The following is a 12,946-nucleotide window of genomic DNA, read 5'->3' as shown; positions in this document are numbered from 1 at the left end:
GTCATTAAATCATAAATGTATCACAAAGTGACATTAGTGCACCTTAGTGGTGACGTTACATTAGACTGTTGCATAATTATAATAATAAACTTCTAATCTGGGCGGTCCCGGGCTGGTCGGACCAGTTTTCCTATTTATGGGAATGTAACAATGATTTCCAGGCTGTAATCCACCAGAGAGTTCACACACACACTCATACACACACCAACACACACACACAAACACCAACACACACACACACACAAAGGAAATGATGTCATGACAATTCAAATTTATCTTTTAAAATCGATGAGAAAACATTTCGTCACACTTTGAATGACAGTTAATTTCCTCCTTGTAAGTGACAGTAAACACAGATTGTACGAGCTCAGCAGTGACCTGTGTGTGTGTGTGTGTGTGTGTGTGTGTGTGTGTGTGTGTGTGTGTGTGTGTGTGTGTGTGTGTTGGGGTTTTTTCTATGGTTACCTGTCCTATATTTCACAGAGGGGGCGGAGGGTTGATGTGTATAAAAAGAGAGGCCACAGAGACGTCTTCACAACAGCATCTCCTGACAGGTGAGGACACACGAACAGATCCATGCCACACTTTTATGACTTTAATCTGTAATAATCTGTAACAATCTGTAATAATCTGTAATAATCTGTGTGTGTCTGCAGGTGAACACACTCTCTTCTGACTCTGTAAGGATTAAGATAACTCAGTCATCCACCAACGATGCAGCCCGCCACCATCGCCTCCTTCCTCCGTCTGGCCGCAGTCGTGCTGCTGCCGCTGCTCCTGATTGGCTGGGCTGAAGAGGCGGTGGCGCTGCCCGTCGACCGGCCGCTCAGCCAGCCGCTACGAAACCCGGAGACATACCAGGCCGTCCGAGAGGTGTCGCAACACGTGAGTGCACGAGAAAAGTTCTTTATTTAACATTCAGAGTACCAGTTTATAAGTAGAAGTACAACATGTGTACTCAAAGTATCAAAAGTTGTGGCTGCACAGCAGAGAATACCTTTTGTAATACTCTTAGTATTAAAATATTCTATACTGCATGATCAGATCGTCACTATTTATCCGTTAACATGCAGCATTTTGATGTTTTTGCACAATTTTCCAAATATTTGTACGTCCGTATGAAGTATTTGAAAAGTACTCGAGAATGTTTTTACTTTGATTTTTGGAATCTGGATTTAAATCTGCAGATTTCAGCTTCGGCACCAACTTGAACTTGGATTTTAATTTAGTTCTTTTGGCGCCGATGTCACTCGAGCTAAACACTGAGCTTCTTGAACTTTTGGCGGGAATCTGGAAGTTCTGGATGCTGATCTGTTTTTGTTTTTTTTTGCCCGTCAGGCTCAGAATCTGCAGCTGCACAACGAGTCCAGCACCAGACTGATGCCCAAAGTCGACACTTTGGACACCCAGGTGAGAATCTCCTCCCGTCACAGTAACGTTCTCCTGACCCGACCCGACCCGACCCGACCTCTAACCTCGTCTCCGCCTCCTTTCAGGACCACATGAAGATCTGCTGCCTCCACGCCAACATCCTCGACTTCTACCTGAACAACATCCTCCGTCACCGCGACCACACGCATCCTCGCATGCCGAGGCTGAAGATCGACCTGAGCCGGGTCAGCGAGGACCTGCAGACCCACGGCTGCGTGAGTGTCTTCAATACGGATTAGCAGCTAGCTTAGCATAAAGACTGGAAACAGTGTGTGTGTGTGTGTGTGTGTGTCTGTGTGTGTGTGTGGTGGCGGTGTGGTTGATCTCAAAATCGATAAGAGACTTTCGGTGGTTAGAGTCTGACACGAACACGACGGAGGAAAGATTGAAGTGATAACAGCCGATAATCTGTCTGACCTACCTGTCTGTCTGTCTGACCTACCTGTCTGTCTGTCTGACCTACCTGTCTGTCTGTCTGACCTGTCTGTCTGTCTGACCTACCTACCTGTCTGTCTGTCTGACCTGTCTGTCTGACCTGTCTGTCTGTCTGTCTGTCTGACCTACCTGTCTGTCTGTCTGACCTGTCTCTCTCTCTCTCTCTCTCCAGAATGTGACTCACTACCACGACCATCAGCACGCTGTGGAGTTTCGCAGGAAGCTCACCAAAGTAAGATTTTATTTTGAAGTTTGCTCTTCACAATAAAGCTCAGAGCTGCTGTGGCTAAAATAATGACACATTATTAAACGTCATAGTGACAGATGTTCTTAAGATAATGGACTTAAATGAATAAATAACAGCACCATCCGTCGGGTTTTCTCAATTTTGAGGCAGATTCTTGCCGTCTCATAAGTTTAATAGTTAATAATTAATAGTTTAATTAGTCAATTAATCAGTCGATTTGTCATTTTTAAGTACAAATAGCTTCTCGTTTGCATATTTTCTTTGTTTCACGTGATAATAAATGGAATGTTTTTGCATTTGTTATGTTTTCATTCATGTGTCATGCATTCGGCTTAGAGAAACTTTAAAAGAGAAACTTTCAATCAGAAAGTAATCGTACAAGAAAGAATCAAAATCAAGTGCTGGAAGATAGAAACAAACACTGATCATGTTCACGGCAGAATATTTAAGATGTTTTCAAAGTATTAAAGATTTACGCCGTGAAGTTCTGTCACTGTAGTTTTTATGTTTGTTGGGGACTACTTTCAGCGGTGGATTAATCCACGTTTGTTTCTAACGTGTCTCTGTTTGTTGCAGATGGGCGGCAGTGACGGGATGAACAAGGCGGTGGGAGAGATCGACATCCTGTTCACGTACCTGCAGGACTTCTGCGTCCAGCCGAGAAACTCCACCGACGCCGACGCCGCCAAACAGTGACGCCTCGACTGTTTCTACTGACGCTGTTTCTATTTATGATATTTATCGACTTTTATACCGACAACTTTTATACTCTTATTTATTCATGTATTTAATTTGAGAAGATATTTAACATTTTTTATGCAAAATATTTATATTGACTCCAGTATGGCTGATTAGTTATTGATCTATTTATTGATCAGAATGTTCCTGATACCAGAGGACTCTGGTATCGATCCTGTTGCCATGTTATGGCTGATTATTATGAAGAAGTTGTGACAGTATTTAAATGTTGAATGTTACAGACTGAAACAAATTTGACTTCAAATAAATAAAGTTTGCTTTGAATACGAACGTCGGCTCTTTTTGTTTCTTTAGTTTCTAAGACGACAACAAACAACAAAACATCCGGACAACAATGACGGATTCATACTTTCCGGTCTAAATATAGTCCATAAGAAACGTCAGACAAAGGTTTGTTGCGCAAAAAGCGGATCTCTAAAGTTTTGTTGTTTTATTGTCTTTGTGTTGGACAGACGCAGAGGAAATGTCAGCTCTTTAAAAAAGTCTCACATTGTTCATGTTTTCCACGTTTGGCGTCACGATTCCAAGAAGGTTAACCAGGAACAAACCCAAATACAACCCAAATACAACCCAAATACAACCTGTGCAGAACAAACGGTCAGGCGACGTTCAAGAAACCAAAACATGTCGCCCGAAGACGAACTGACCCTGAAACCAGAGAACGCGGAAAAATGGCGGGAAACACAACAGCAGGAAGTAAGGCTACAGACACGAGGAGAATTACAAAATAAAACAGGAAATACTCCAAACTTGGTGGTGGAAGTATTTGTTTAAAGTCAATCCTGAGATTCATTTCCAAACACGTTAAATATGTTGTAAAATAGTTTACAACATATTTAATAATGAAACAGGATTTTTGTGGGCGGTCCTTAAAGGGCGGCTCGATGACACGCTGAGGCCGCCCTGAGCAGAGACACGGAGGTGAATCCATCTCAGCTCAGAGTGTTTCAGAGTCAGTCGTGTCATTTTCTGAACTCGTCTGAGAATTATCAGTCTGAATCTGAACGTTATGTCGGTTCAGACCTCCGTGAAAGTTTTTACCTGATTTCATGAACTCGTCGATATTTTTAATCATTCAAATTTGGCTGGGTGGTTAATTACACTTTGTGCTTTGGTCCGATGGACTCAGAACATTTATTCTGACTTCACACGGACTTTGAAGATTCTGTTTACTGTGACAAACGTCACTTTAATAATCATCTTTCAGCTTCTTAAAGGTTGACTGGAGCTGGAAAATAGGACAGCGGTGTATCGAGCTGCTGAACATAGAAAACAATGTGTGTGTGTCGATATTATCACCATATCTTTGATTTTTCTGTTATATTTTGATTTATAAGTATTCTGCTTGTCCACCTCATGTAATATAATTGTATAATAATACATTTTATTTTATATTTTATACAGAACTTTTGTGTTTAACACGGTTCAGTCAGGATTAAAACTTTTCAGGAGGCAATGAGGCAAATAAATTTGAATAATACAAACATAAAATACAATAAAACAACAACAATAAAGAATATCTATATTTTTATATTTATTTATTTACTTTTTTTTTTATGTTTGAGCTCACCCAGCTCCGGTTCTGGCACGACACTGGCTTTGCCCCGTACAGGGCCGTTACATCCACAGACGTTTATGAGAAGAAAGTTTTAAAATGTTCATATTAAATATTAATCTGATATCGATCGTTCAAATTGATTTTATGAGGTCAGATTAAACCTCACCTGATGCCACACACTGACCTATATCATCAAACTGGTGCAGAGATCTGCACATACCGCAGGGAGACGAGGCCTACTTACCTACTTTCAATAGTGTAGGCTTGGTTTCAGCTCACAGTGTGTGTGTGTATATTTATATATAGAGGCATATAAATGAGTGTGTGTTTGTGTGTTTGTTAGGTAACGCCTAAACAGCAGAGAGAGTCGTGTACTCGAAACTCGAGTCTCAAAAGGTCGCAAGTAAAACTGAGATGTGTTTTTGTGTCAGTCATCATTCTGCGATCATCTTTCCACTCGTAAATTTAAAATATACATCGCTGTTAAAGGACAGAAGACTGTGGAGAAATGACTGAAGTCAAAGGTCAATGGTCAGGAGTTCAGAAAGTGTTCAGGAGCCTCTGATGTCTATGCTGTATATTTATTGACGCTGCCAAGAGAATTAGGACACTCTCAAAGTCATTCAGAAGTGCCTGAGTCGGTCTCACATTCTGCCCAACTCATCCTGGTGGATCGACTTTAAACCCCAAGATAACACCACAAATACTACACGCCCAGAATGAGTCACAGAGAATGTCTTTACCCATGGAGGTGTTATTGTCAGCATGTTCTAGTCTGGAGACACAGATGTCTGTTTACGCAGATTGGACCGTCAACAACAAGCTATCTATTATGTCTATGAAGGCAGCAACAGGTCTCTGTGACCCTGGACACCACAGTGTGGAGATAGACTGGCACCTACTGTTCCCAACCAAAGCCAAACAACTAATACTGCTGAGGACCTCAAGGCCCACACGGGACCTCAAGGCCCACACGGGACCTCAAGGCCCACACGGGACCTCAGGGCCCACACGGGACCTCAAGGCCCACACGGGACCTCGTTAAGGCCCACACGGGACCTCGTTAACCTCAGGAGAGAAAACTCCAGAACACAGACGACGTCACTTTTTACGACTCAGAATCGAACAAATTCACAGTTTGAAGAAGATCTCAGATTATCCACACAGCCGGTGTCGTGCTAGAACAGGAGCTGGAATGTAACCGGGCTTATCAACCTCTGTAGAGTCTGTAAAACAATCATTTAAACTCAGCAGCAGGTCCATTAACGAGGGTAAATATCCGGATGTAGTAGGATTTGAGTCAGAATGAATGCCGTGCAAATATTCTCTTATTTCAGACGATGACAAAGCTCCACAGAAATCTCAGAGGTGGCATGCAGACTGAAAGATAAATCTGCACCAAGCCAAACCTTAAAAACTAAACTTAAACTTAGACTCGGCTCAAACATTAAAACTAAACAAAATGTCCTCACAAAGATAGAAGAACAAGAGCTCTCTCTCTCTCTCTCACACACACACATACACTCATACCTGTCTACCTGCAATCAGGTACCTCTCATGGGGAAAGGGGGCGTGGTCAGCAGCAGGGCTCTACCTGGTGTGATGTCATCACAGGGGATTTCCCCACACAGGTGACACCAGGAAGTAACAAACAACAGCAAACTTCCCACCGTGTGTGTGTGTGTGTGTGTGTGTGTGTGTGTGTGTGTGTGTGTGTGTGTGTGTGTGTGTGTGTGATAGGAATCTATATTTAGCGTCATCTTTGTGTTCGGTGGGCAGCAGCGAGGAGCTGAAACAGATCACATGACGAGCACCTGAACTTTTCACCTGGTGAGGTTTGTTGTAACGAAAACACCGGGTCAGGTCTGACACTGTCTGACTCGTCTCTGGGTGCAGAATCTAAAACTGATCTCGGTTTTTCTCCGTCACGTCAAGTTTTTAAACTGTAGGATCCTGTTTCCTAAAAAATATGAACATGAGACATGTTTCACTGAACCAAAGTCACAGTCCAATGAACTTTTTGGGGACACCAAACGCAACTGTTCCCGTGTTCCTTTGGTCCACGTCCGTAAACTCTCCACACTCTGCTTGCACACTGTGTGAGGGTCCATGTCTTGTTGTCTTGATCACAGTTTTACTTTCTAATATGTAAAATATGCTCGTTTGACAGATGCACTGATGGTTGCTTTCCTCTGACTTGGAACGTGAAACTAGCACAAAAAGGAGTCAGGGCTGTTCAGGCGTTCACGACGAGAAGTATCAGGAGCAGACCTGACCTGAACAAAGGAAATATAAACCTGTGGAAATCAAGATGGAAAAGTTACAAACTTTGAATAATACAGAAACAGCATCAGACCAAACAGAACTGACAGCTGTGTGTCCATGGTGACGAGGTGAAGAGAACACGCAGATCCTCTTCAGCTTTTTAGAATCAGCAGCAAGTTTTAATTTCAATCAGCATAAAAATCAAAGACAACAGAAACATTTTTCAAATTGTTCCTCAGTGTGATGTGACTGAAGTCTCTCTGCAACATTTCAACACAACTCCATGAAGGAGACTCGATGTTTTCAGGCGTTCTTCATGGTGTCAGTTTATGAACCAACAGGGAAAAACGTCACACTTCAGATTTACAGACTTCATGATGAGCAGTGAACCGCTGACTGTGGTTAGTCAGTCCGGTGTGTCGCTGGTTCAGAGGTTTGTAAAAATGAGGAAGTAAAGCATCACTGTTGGTTTTAAACTCATGTCGTGTCGTTCATGCACGCGTAATAATGAGCTGGGAATGTAAACAAGAACAAGAGTTTCCGAACCGTCATCAAACGTCTTTTCCACTCTTCCTCCCGTGCAGTGACGGACGCTGCTCGTCATTTTCCGGATAATGCTGCAATAACAGACGAGCTAATAATAAGAAACAAAGTTATGCTGCGATGATAAAATCCAATGAGCTCGTCATCAGAAACTCCAGTTCAGATCCAAACTCAGCTCAGTCACTCATGGTCAGCCCCGGCCACATTTGCGCCCTGGGCGCACCCGAGGCAAACATTTCCTCGTGCGCCCTAACGGCCGCCCGTGCGCCCCTGGATGCGCCGTGCGCCCCCCTCTGCCTTGTCTACACCCCGCTCCCGGGGCGCCCGCTCCGCTAACTTAATGAGCGGTATCGAAAATTACCGAGGTTTTTTGCTTTTTCGGGCGTTCGTGCGCCCCCCACGGAGAATGCGCCCTGGGCGGCCGCCCACATTGCCCATAGCTAGGACCGGCCCTGCTCATGGTCCTCAGAGGGTCGATCATACACCCACCAACCTCAACGAGGAGCAGCGTTTCTAATCTGAAAAGCAAGAAGCCGCCTTAAAAATTGTCGAGATATGATACGGTTGATGTTGCACGACATCTTTTTGAGAAACAAGGACAGTGTTTTTATTTGTAACTCCCAGTTTTCCCAACAGATCTCATGTTTTTTGGAGGATATCCTGTGGATGGTGTAAAACGTGCTGCTCCTCCGTCTCTGACAGAAACTTCCTCCACATGCCGATGTTGATGGTTGATGGTTGACCTCCACACTTTGTTTTTAGCAAGTGAACGAAACTTTAAAAATCGACCCAAACTAACTCGGCGCTCAGCCCGTCGCCTACAGTAATTATGAGCAGCCAAGTGAAGGAAGGTTCATGTTCAGGTCTCGTTTTCTTTATCATCATGTTCATGGTTTCCAGAGCTTGACATCTCTCCGCCTTCAGCAATTTAAGTTTTCCAGACCAAAACAGAAGTTTAGCCTGTTTCCATGTCTGCATAAAAAGAGTTAGTGTTTCTATCACTGGAGATTCTGACGGTGTCGTGCCAGACCCGGAGCTGGGACTGACTTTTAGTGGTTGGTGAGAGCTTGGTGAAATAAAAGGCTGAAAGACAGACGCCGAGCTGGGCTGACTGCTGCTGGACTAGGCAGTAATATTCCATTTCATGGAATATAAATTATGGGTCACATACAAAAGAAGAAAAAAAAAGCACAGACAATGTCTTCAGGTACTCTTGAGGGTGATGTCGGGTAGGAATGCAACTTGAGTGCATGGTTTGGGTGCATGTGCATGTTATATAATCGTATGTGGGTGGGTAGTACGAGACAGATACAGAAAACTGAACAAAGATCGAGAAACTGAGACATGAGACAAGTGAGAAAGACAAAGAACATTCAGGGACGCCAGCGTTAACGTCTTTACATTCCCTCAGTCTTCTTCGTTTGCATTGCTTTTCATGAGTCTGTTTGTTTGTAGCGTTCCAGGCCTTGGAACCTTGGAACCTTGGAGCCAGGCCTCGTTGTTCGAGGGAAGTTTGAGCTGGAACTTGAAGAATGTTTTTGTGCTGCACAGTTTGTTTAATGCTCGGTTAGAGAGTGTGTTTGGATGTGCTGTGTTTGATGGACTGCAGAAACACTGACCTGTCTGTGTCTGTATGACACGCTGTAGATAACAGTGATGGATAAAGTTTTACATCCGTTATATAGTTTCTATATTTTCTAATCTTTAAAAAGTGTAGTTTAGGTCTGCATGCAGGACTCTTACGTGCAGTGGAATTTTACTTCTTACTGCAGAACTTTGCAGGAATTTACGTCCACGTGACACCGTTTGAGGAAAAATGAACCTTGGAAATTTGACTTTGGTTTGATGTCAGCTCCTGTTCAGTGACCTGTTTCAGCTGCCTCAGGTCGCCTCGTGGTTAAAGGCGGCTCAGTTCTGGGTTCTGCTTCCTGGACAAAGCTGGAGCAGTTGGAGAAAAACCCCAGAGCAGAAGAAGAAAACCCCGACTCAGGACCTTCCTGCTGCGCCGTGCTTACACTCTGAACTCGTGTGGTTGCGGATGATGCTGCCTGAGAAAGAAGCGGTCTGACCAGAAGAAATGAACTCGTTTTGTAATGTGGGTCGAGGTCACCGCGTGGAAAACGAAGCTGCGCTGTCACTGTTTCCCGGTGACAAAGTCGACAAAGCCGCAACCTACTTCTGTCTGACCGCACACCGGATGACGTCACCGCCACAGATCAGACACCAAACGTCTGAATCCAATGAACCAAATTTATTTAGATCAAAGCAGAATGATTATTTTTAGAATCAATGAATCTGTCAGTGATTTTATTTTAAAGTAATCGGTCGATAATTTCAGCTACGAAAAGAAAACTGTGAAAAAAAGTTTTTAAACTCCCAAATTCAAAGATACAGAGACAACGTCCAGGTTTTAGACAGTCTGTGGGGACATCACGGAGACTACGTCCAGGTTTTAGACAGTCTGTGGGGACATCACGGAGACTACGTCCAGGTTTTAGACAGTCTGCGGGGACGTCACGGAGACTACGTCGGGTTTTAGACAGTCTGCGGGGACGTCACGGAGACTACGTCCAGGTTTTAGACAGTCTGCGGGGACGTCACAGAGACTACGTCCAGGTTTTAGACAGTCTGCGGGGACGTCACGGAGACTACGTCCAGGTTTTAGACAGTCTGCATGAAGTGCACACAAATCATCGAGTGTGCATTTTAAAGTGTCACGGTGCACACTCACACACACTCACACACACACACACACACACACACACACACACACACACACACACACACACACACACACACACACTCAGTGTTTGTTGTGGCTGCTTGACCTGGTTACCGCTCTGACTTCCAGGAAGTGCTGCCAACATGTGTGTGTGCATCTGCAGCTGCAGCTCTTCTTCTTCTTCTTCTTCTTCTTCTTCTTCGGTGGTGCCAACCCGCTGACAGCTGCAGACGCCGTCTGTGATCTGGGTTGGATGGCGACTCGGCGCTTTCTGAAAGCGAGGTGGAAAAACAAAAAAACTGCCAAGTCACTGTTTCCTCGAGCCGCAACCTAGTTTTATCTGACTGAGCATCAGACAGGAAGTGAGATCACCTCACCGCCGGGCGAGGAGACAGGGAAGGATCAGTCCTTTCCTCTTTTCCTAGAGAGAGGAGAAGGAAGGAAGCAAGAAAAGAGGAGAGAAGGAAAAGTAGGAGGAAGGAGGTGAGGAAAACAGACAGAGAAAGAAAATAAACAAAGGAGGAGAGAGATAAATCTTAGGAAAGGAGGCCAGGAGGAGGAAAGAGGAGAAAAAGGAATCTAAAGAGAAAGATGAGAGAAAGGATGCAAAGAAAGGAGGCCAGGAGGAGAGGAAGAAGAGGAGGAGAAAGAAAAGGTGGGAGGACAGAAAGGAGATGAAGAGGAAGGAGGAATGACAGGAGAGGAAGGAAGAAAGGGAGGAAAGAGAGCAAGTGGATGAGGAGGAAACTAAGAAAAGAAAATGGAATGAGGATGAGGAGGAGAAGAGGAGAGAGAGATGAAGAGGAGAGGAGGAGGAAGGACAGAGGACATGAGAGGAAGAAAGAAAGGGGACGTGACATCAGCGCTGTTGGAAATTTCAGTGAGTCAGTGATATTAGGAAATCTGTGAAACAGGAGAGGAGGACAAAGAGGAGGAGTGCCGAGCGAGGGGGGAGGTGGGGGGTGAGGGGAGGAGGAGGAGGAGGAGGAGGAGGAGGAGGAGGAGGTATAAAGCAGCAGAGGGGAGCGAGCTTCACTTCACTTCAACATGTTGCACCTCCTCGTCAGGACGTCTCTCCTCCTCAGCCTCCTCCAGCACCACGTTGCCGCGGCAACCGACAAGCGCGGCATCACCTGCCGACAGGAGATCCCGGCCGAGCTGATCCGAGACCTGTGGAACCGGACCAGACAGCTGATCGACAGGCTGCCGGTAAGAAGATCAATAACTGATGATCAGTCGGTTATTGTCTATTATCAGGACACAGATCAGTCAATAACTTTTATTGATTAGTTTATTAACAAACACTTTGTCTGAACTCAGACATCAGTTTAAAATCAATGAAATACTGATTTCTGATCAATGTGTCAATAACTCTCATTGATTTGTGTGGTAGCTTCTATTGATTAGCCTTTATTAAAGATCAATAACTGAAAATCAATTTGTCACTTTACAACCTTTAAACTTTAATAACATCGATTGATCACAACATCACAATATTTTCTATTGATTAGGCTGCTAATCAATATTTCAGTTTACTATCAGTTAAACACCAATAATTACTGTTGATTAGTCTGTCAATTAATCAATCAGTGAGTTTAAAAAGCCAAACAATTAATCAGATTAATTAACAATTAAATTATTTCTGCAGTCAAATTGATAACAATCAATGATCAATCCAACATAATTATTGACTCTGATCGTTTATTATTGATCAGTGTTGAATAAAGGATCAATAACTGATCGTTTATTATTGATCAGTGTTGAATAAAGGATCAATAATTAAGTTTCATTCTGATCAATAATCAGAAAAACTGATGAATCAACAGCTGACTGACGAGCTCATCAATAACTTTTAATGATTATAGTTATCAATAACTCATCGATCAAACACAGAGTGTCACATCATGGAGAAGGACTTCACAATAAAGGTCAGCAATGATCAGTTCTTCCAAAATAAAAGTCTCTCATTGTTCTGATTTAAAACACGTCGGCGCTCGTCTGATGTTCAGTCAGACAGGAAGTGAAAGCTGATCAAAGATCAAAGATCAAAGACGCGACATATTGCAATATTTCCATTTTCTGCTGCTTTATTCTCAATTCTAGTATTTTTACTGTATTTTAACACTTTTGTTTGTAGTACTTTTACTTCTTAGGAGTATTTTCTAAAGGACTAACTCAGTATTACTAATATAATACAGCTTAACTAATTACAATAGTGTTTTCTTAATTTAATTTAATCACTTTTTATTTCTCTGATTAACGACTTTCGCTCGCTCAAACCAAATTAAAACTTCTCCGTGTTTCTATTTTTCAGAGTAAATTTCGTCTGTATCATTTTAAAAAATACTTTATTTTATGTAATTTTTACAGATTATTTTCATGTTTAATAGATGAATATTCTCATTTTAATTTTCTTAATGTTGCGGCTTTTATTTTGAAAGTTTCAATTAGATTATGACTAATCACTTTTTGTTTTTATCTGCAGAGAGAAGAAAACTACTTCCGGAGACTGCTGCCAAAGTTTTGCACTAAATGTCCTGAGGTCAGTAAACCTGTCTGTCTGTCTGTCTGTCTGTCTGTCTGTCTGTCTGTCTTCAGGACTTTCCAGTATCTTTGTCTTCTTGTTGTTCGCTCTCTGCTGCAGACGTGGAATTTCTTCCTAATTATGTCAGAGCAGCTCGCAGGTATTTCCAAACACGCTGAGCCGACACGCCCAGACAGTCTGACGAGGACGAGTTTATTTTAGTCCTGCAGGTTTTTCTCAGCTGTCTGTCCAACAACGTCAACGGACAGCAAAAGATACTGTTTATCTAAAACCTGGACGTAGTCTCCGTGACGTCCCCGCAGACTGTCTAAAACCTGGACGTAGTCTCCGTGACGTCCCCGCAGACTGTCTAAAACCTGGACGTAGTCTCTGAGACATCCCCGCAGACTGTCTAAAACCTGGACGTAGTCTCTGTGACGTCCACACAGACTGTCTAAAACT

General features: G+C 43.2%; 1 protein-coding gene and 1 long non-coding RNA gene across 2 annotated transcripts; both read left to right on the top strand.

Annotated features, from left to right (window-relative positions):
• Positions 1-412: 412 nt before the first annotated feature.
• il22 (interleukin 22) lies at positions 413-3,124 on the top strand. Its single transcript, XM_027283392.1, has 6 exons — positions 413-554; positions 657-885; positions 1,339-1,410; positions 1,497-1,646; positions 2,039-2,098; positions 2,690-3,124. Exons 2-6 carry the CDS (start codon positions 715-717, stop codon positions 2,807-2,809), a joined length of 573 nt encoding a protein of 190 aa, XP_027139193.1. The 5' UTR covers positions 413-554; positions 657-714; the 3' UTR covers positions 2,810-3,124.
• A 2,997-nt stretch (positions 3,125-6,121) lies between these two features.
• LOC113746707 (uncharacterized) lies at positions 6,122-12,502 on the top strand. The gene is made up of 3 exons (XR_003463060.1): positions 6,122-6,260; positions 11,046-11,169; positions 12,446-12,502. It is a non-coding gene; the product is annotated as an uncharacterized LOC113746707 (long non-coding RNA).
• Positions 12,503-12,946: the final 444 nt, after the last annotated feature.

Source organism: Larimichthys crocea, chromosome X (assembly GCF_000972845.2).
Source record: "Larimichthys crocea isolate SSNF chromosome X, L_crocea_2.0, whole genome shotgun sequence".
NCBI classification, from domain to species: Eukaryota; Metazoa; Chordata; class Actinopteri; family Sciaenidae; genus Larimichthys; species Larimichthys crocea.
The sequence above is the reverse complement of the archived record's forward strand: the minus strand, read 5'-3'. Positions and strand labels throughout refer to the sequence as shown.

Excerpts from the sequence above, each read along its gene's own strand:
- il22 (XM_027283392.1), top strand. The coding sequence starts at position 715 with ATGCAGCCCGCCACCATCGCCTCCTTCCTCCGTCTGGCCGCAGTCGTG. Across the intron at positions 1,411-1,496 it reads TCGACACTTTGGACACCCAG|GACCACATGAAGATCTGCTG; the intron begins GTGAGAATCTCC and ends GCCTCCTTTCAG. Across the intron at positions 1,647-2,038 it reads ACCTGCAGACCCACGGCTGC|AATGTGACTCACTACCACGA; the intron begins GTGAGTGTCTTC and ends CTCTCTCTCCAG.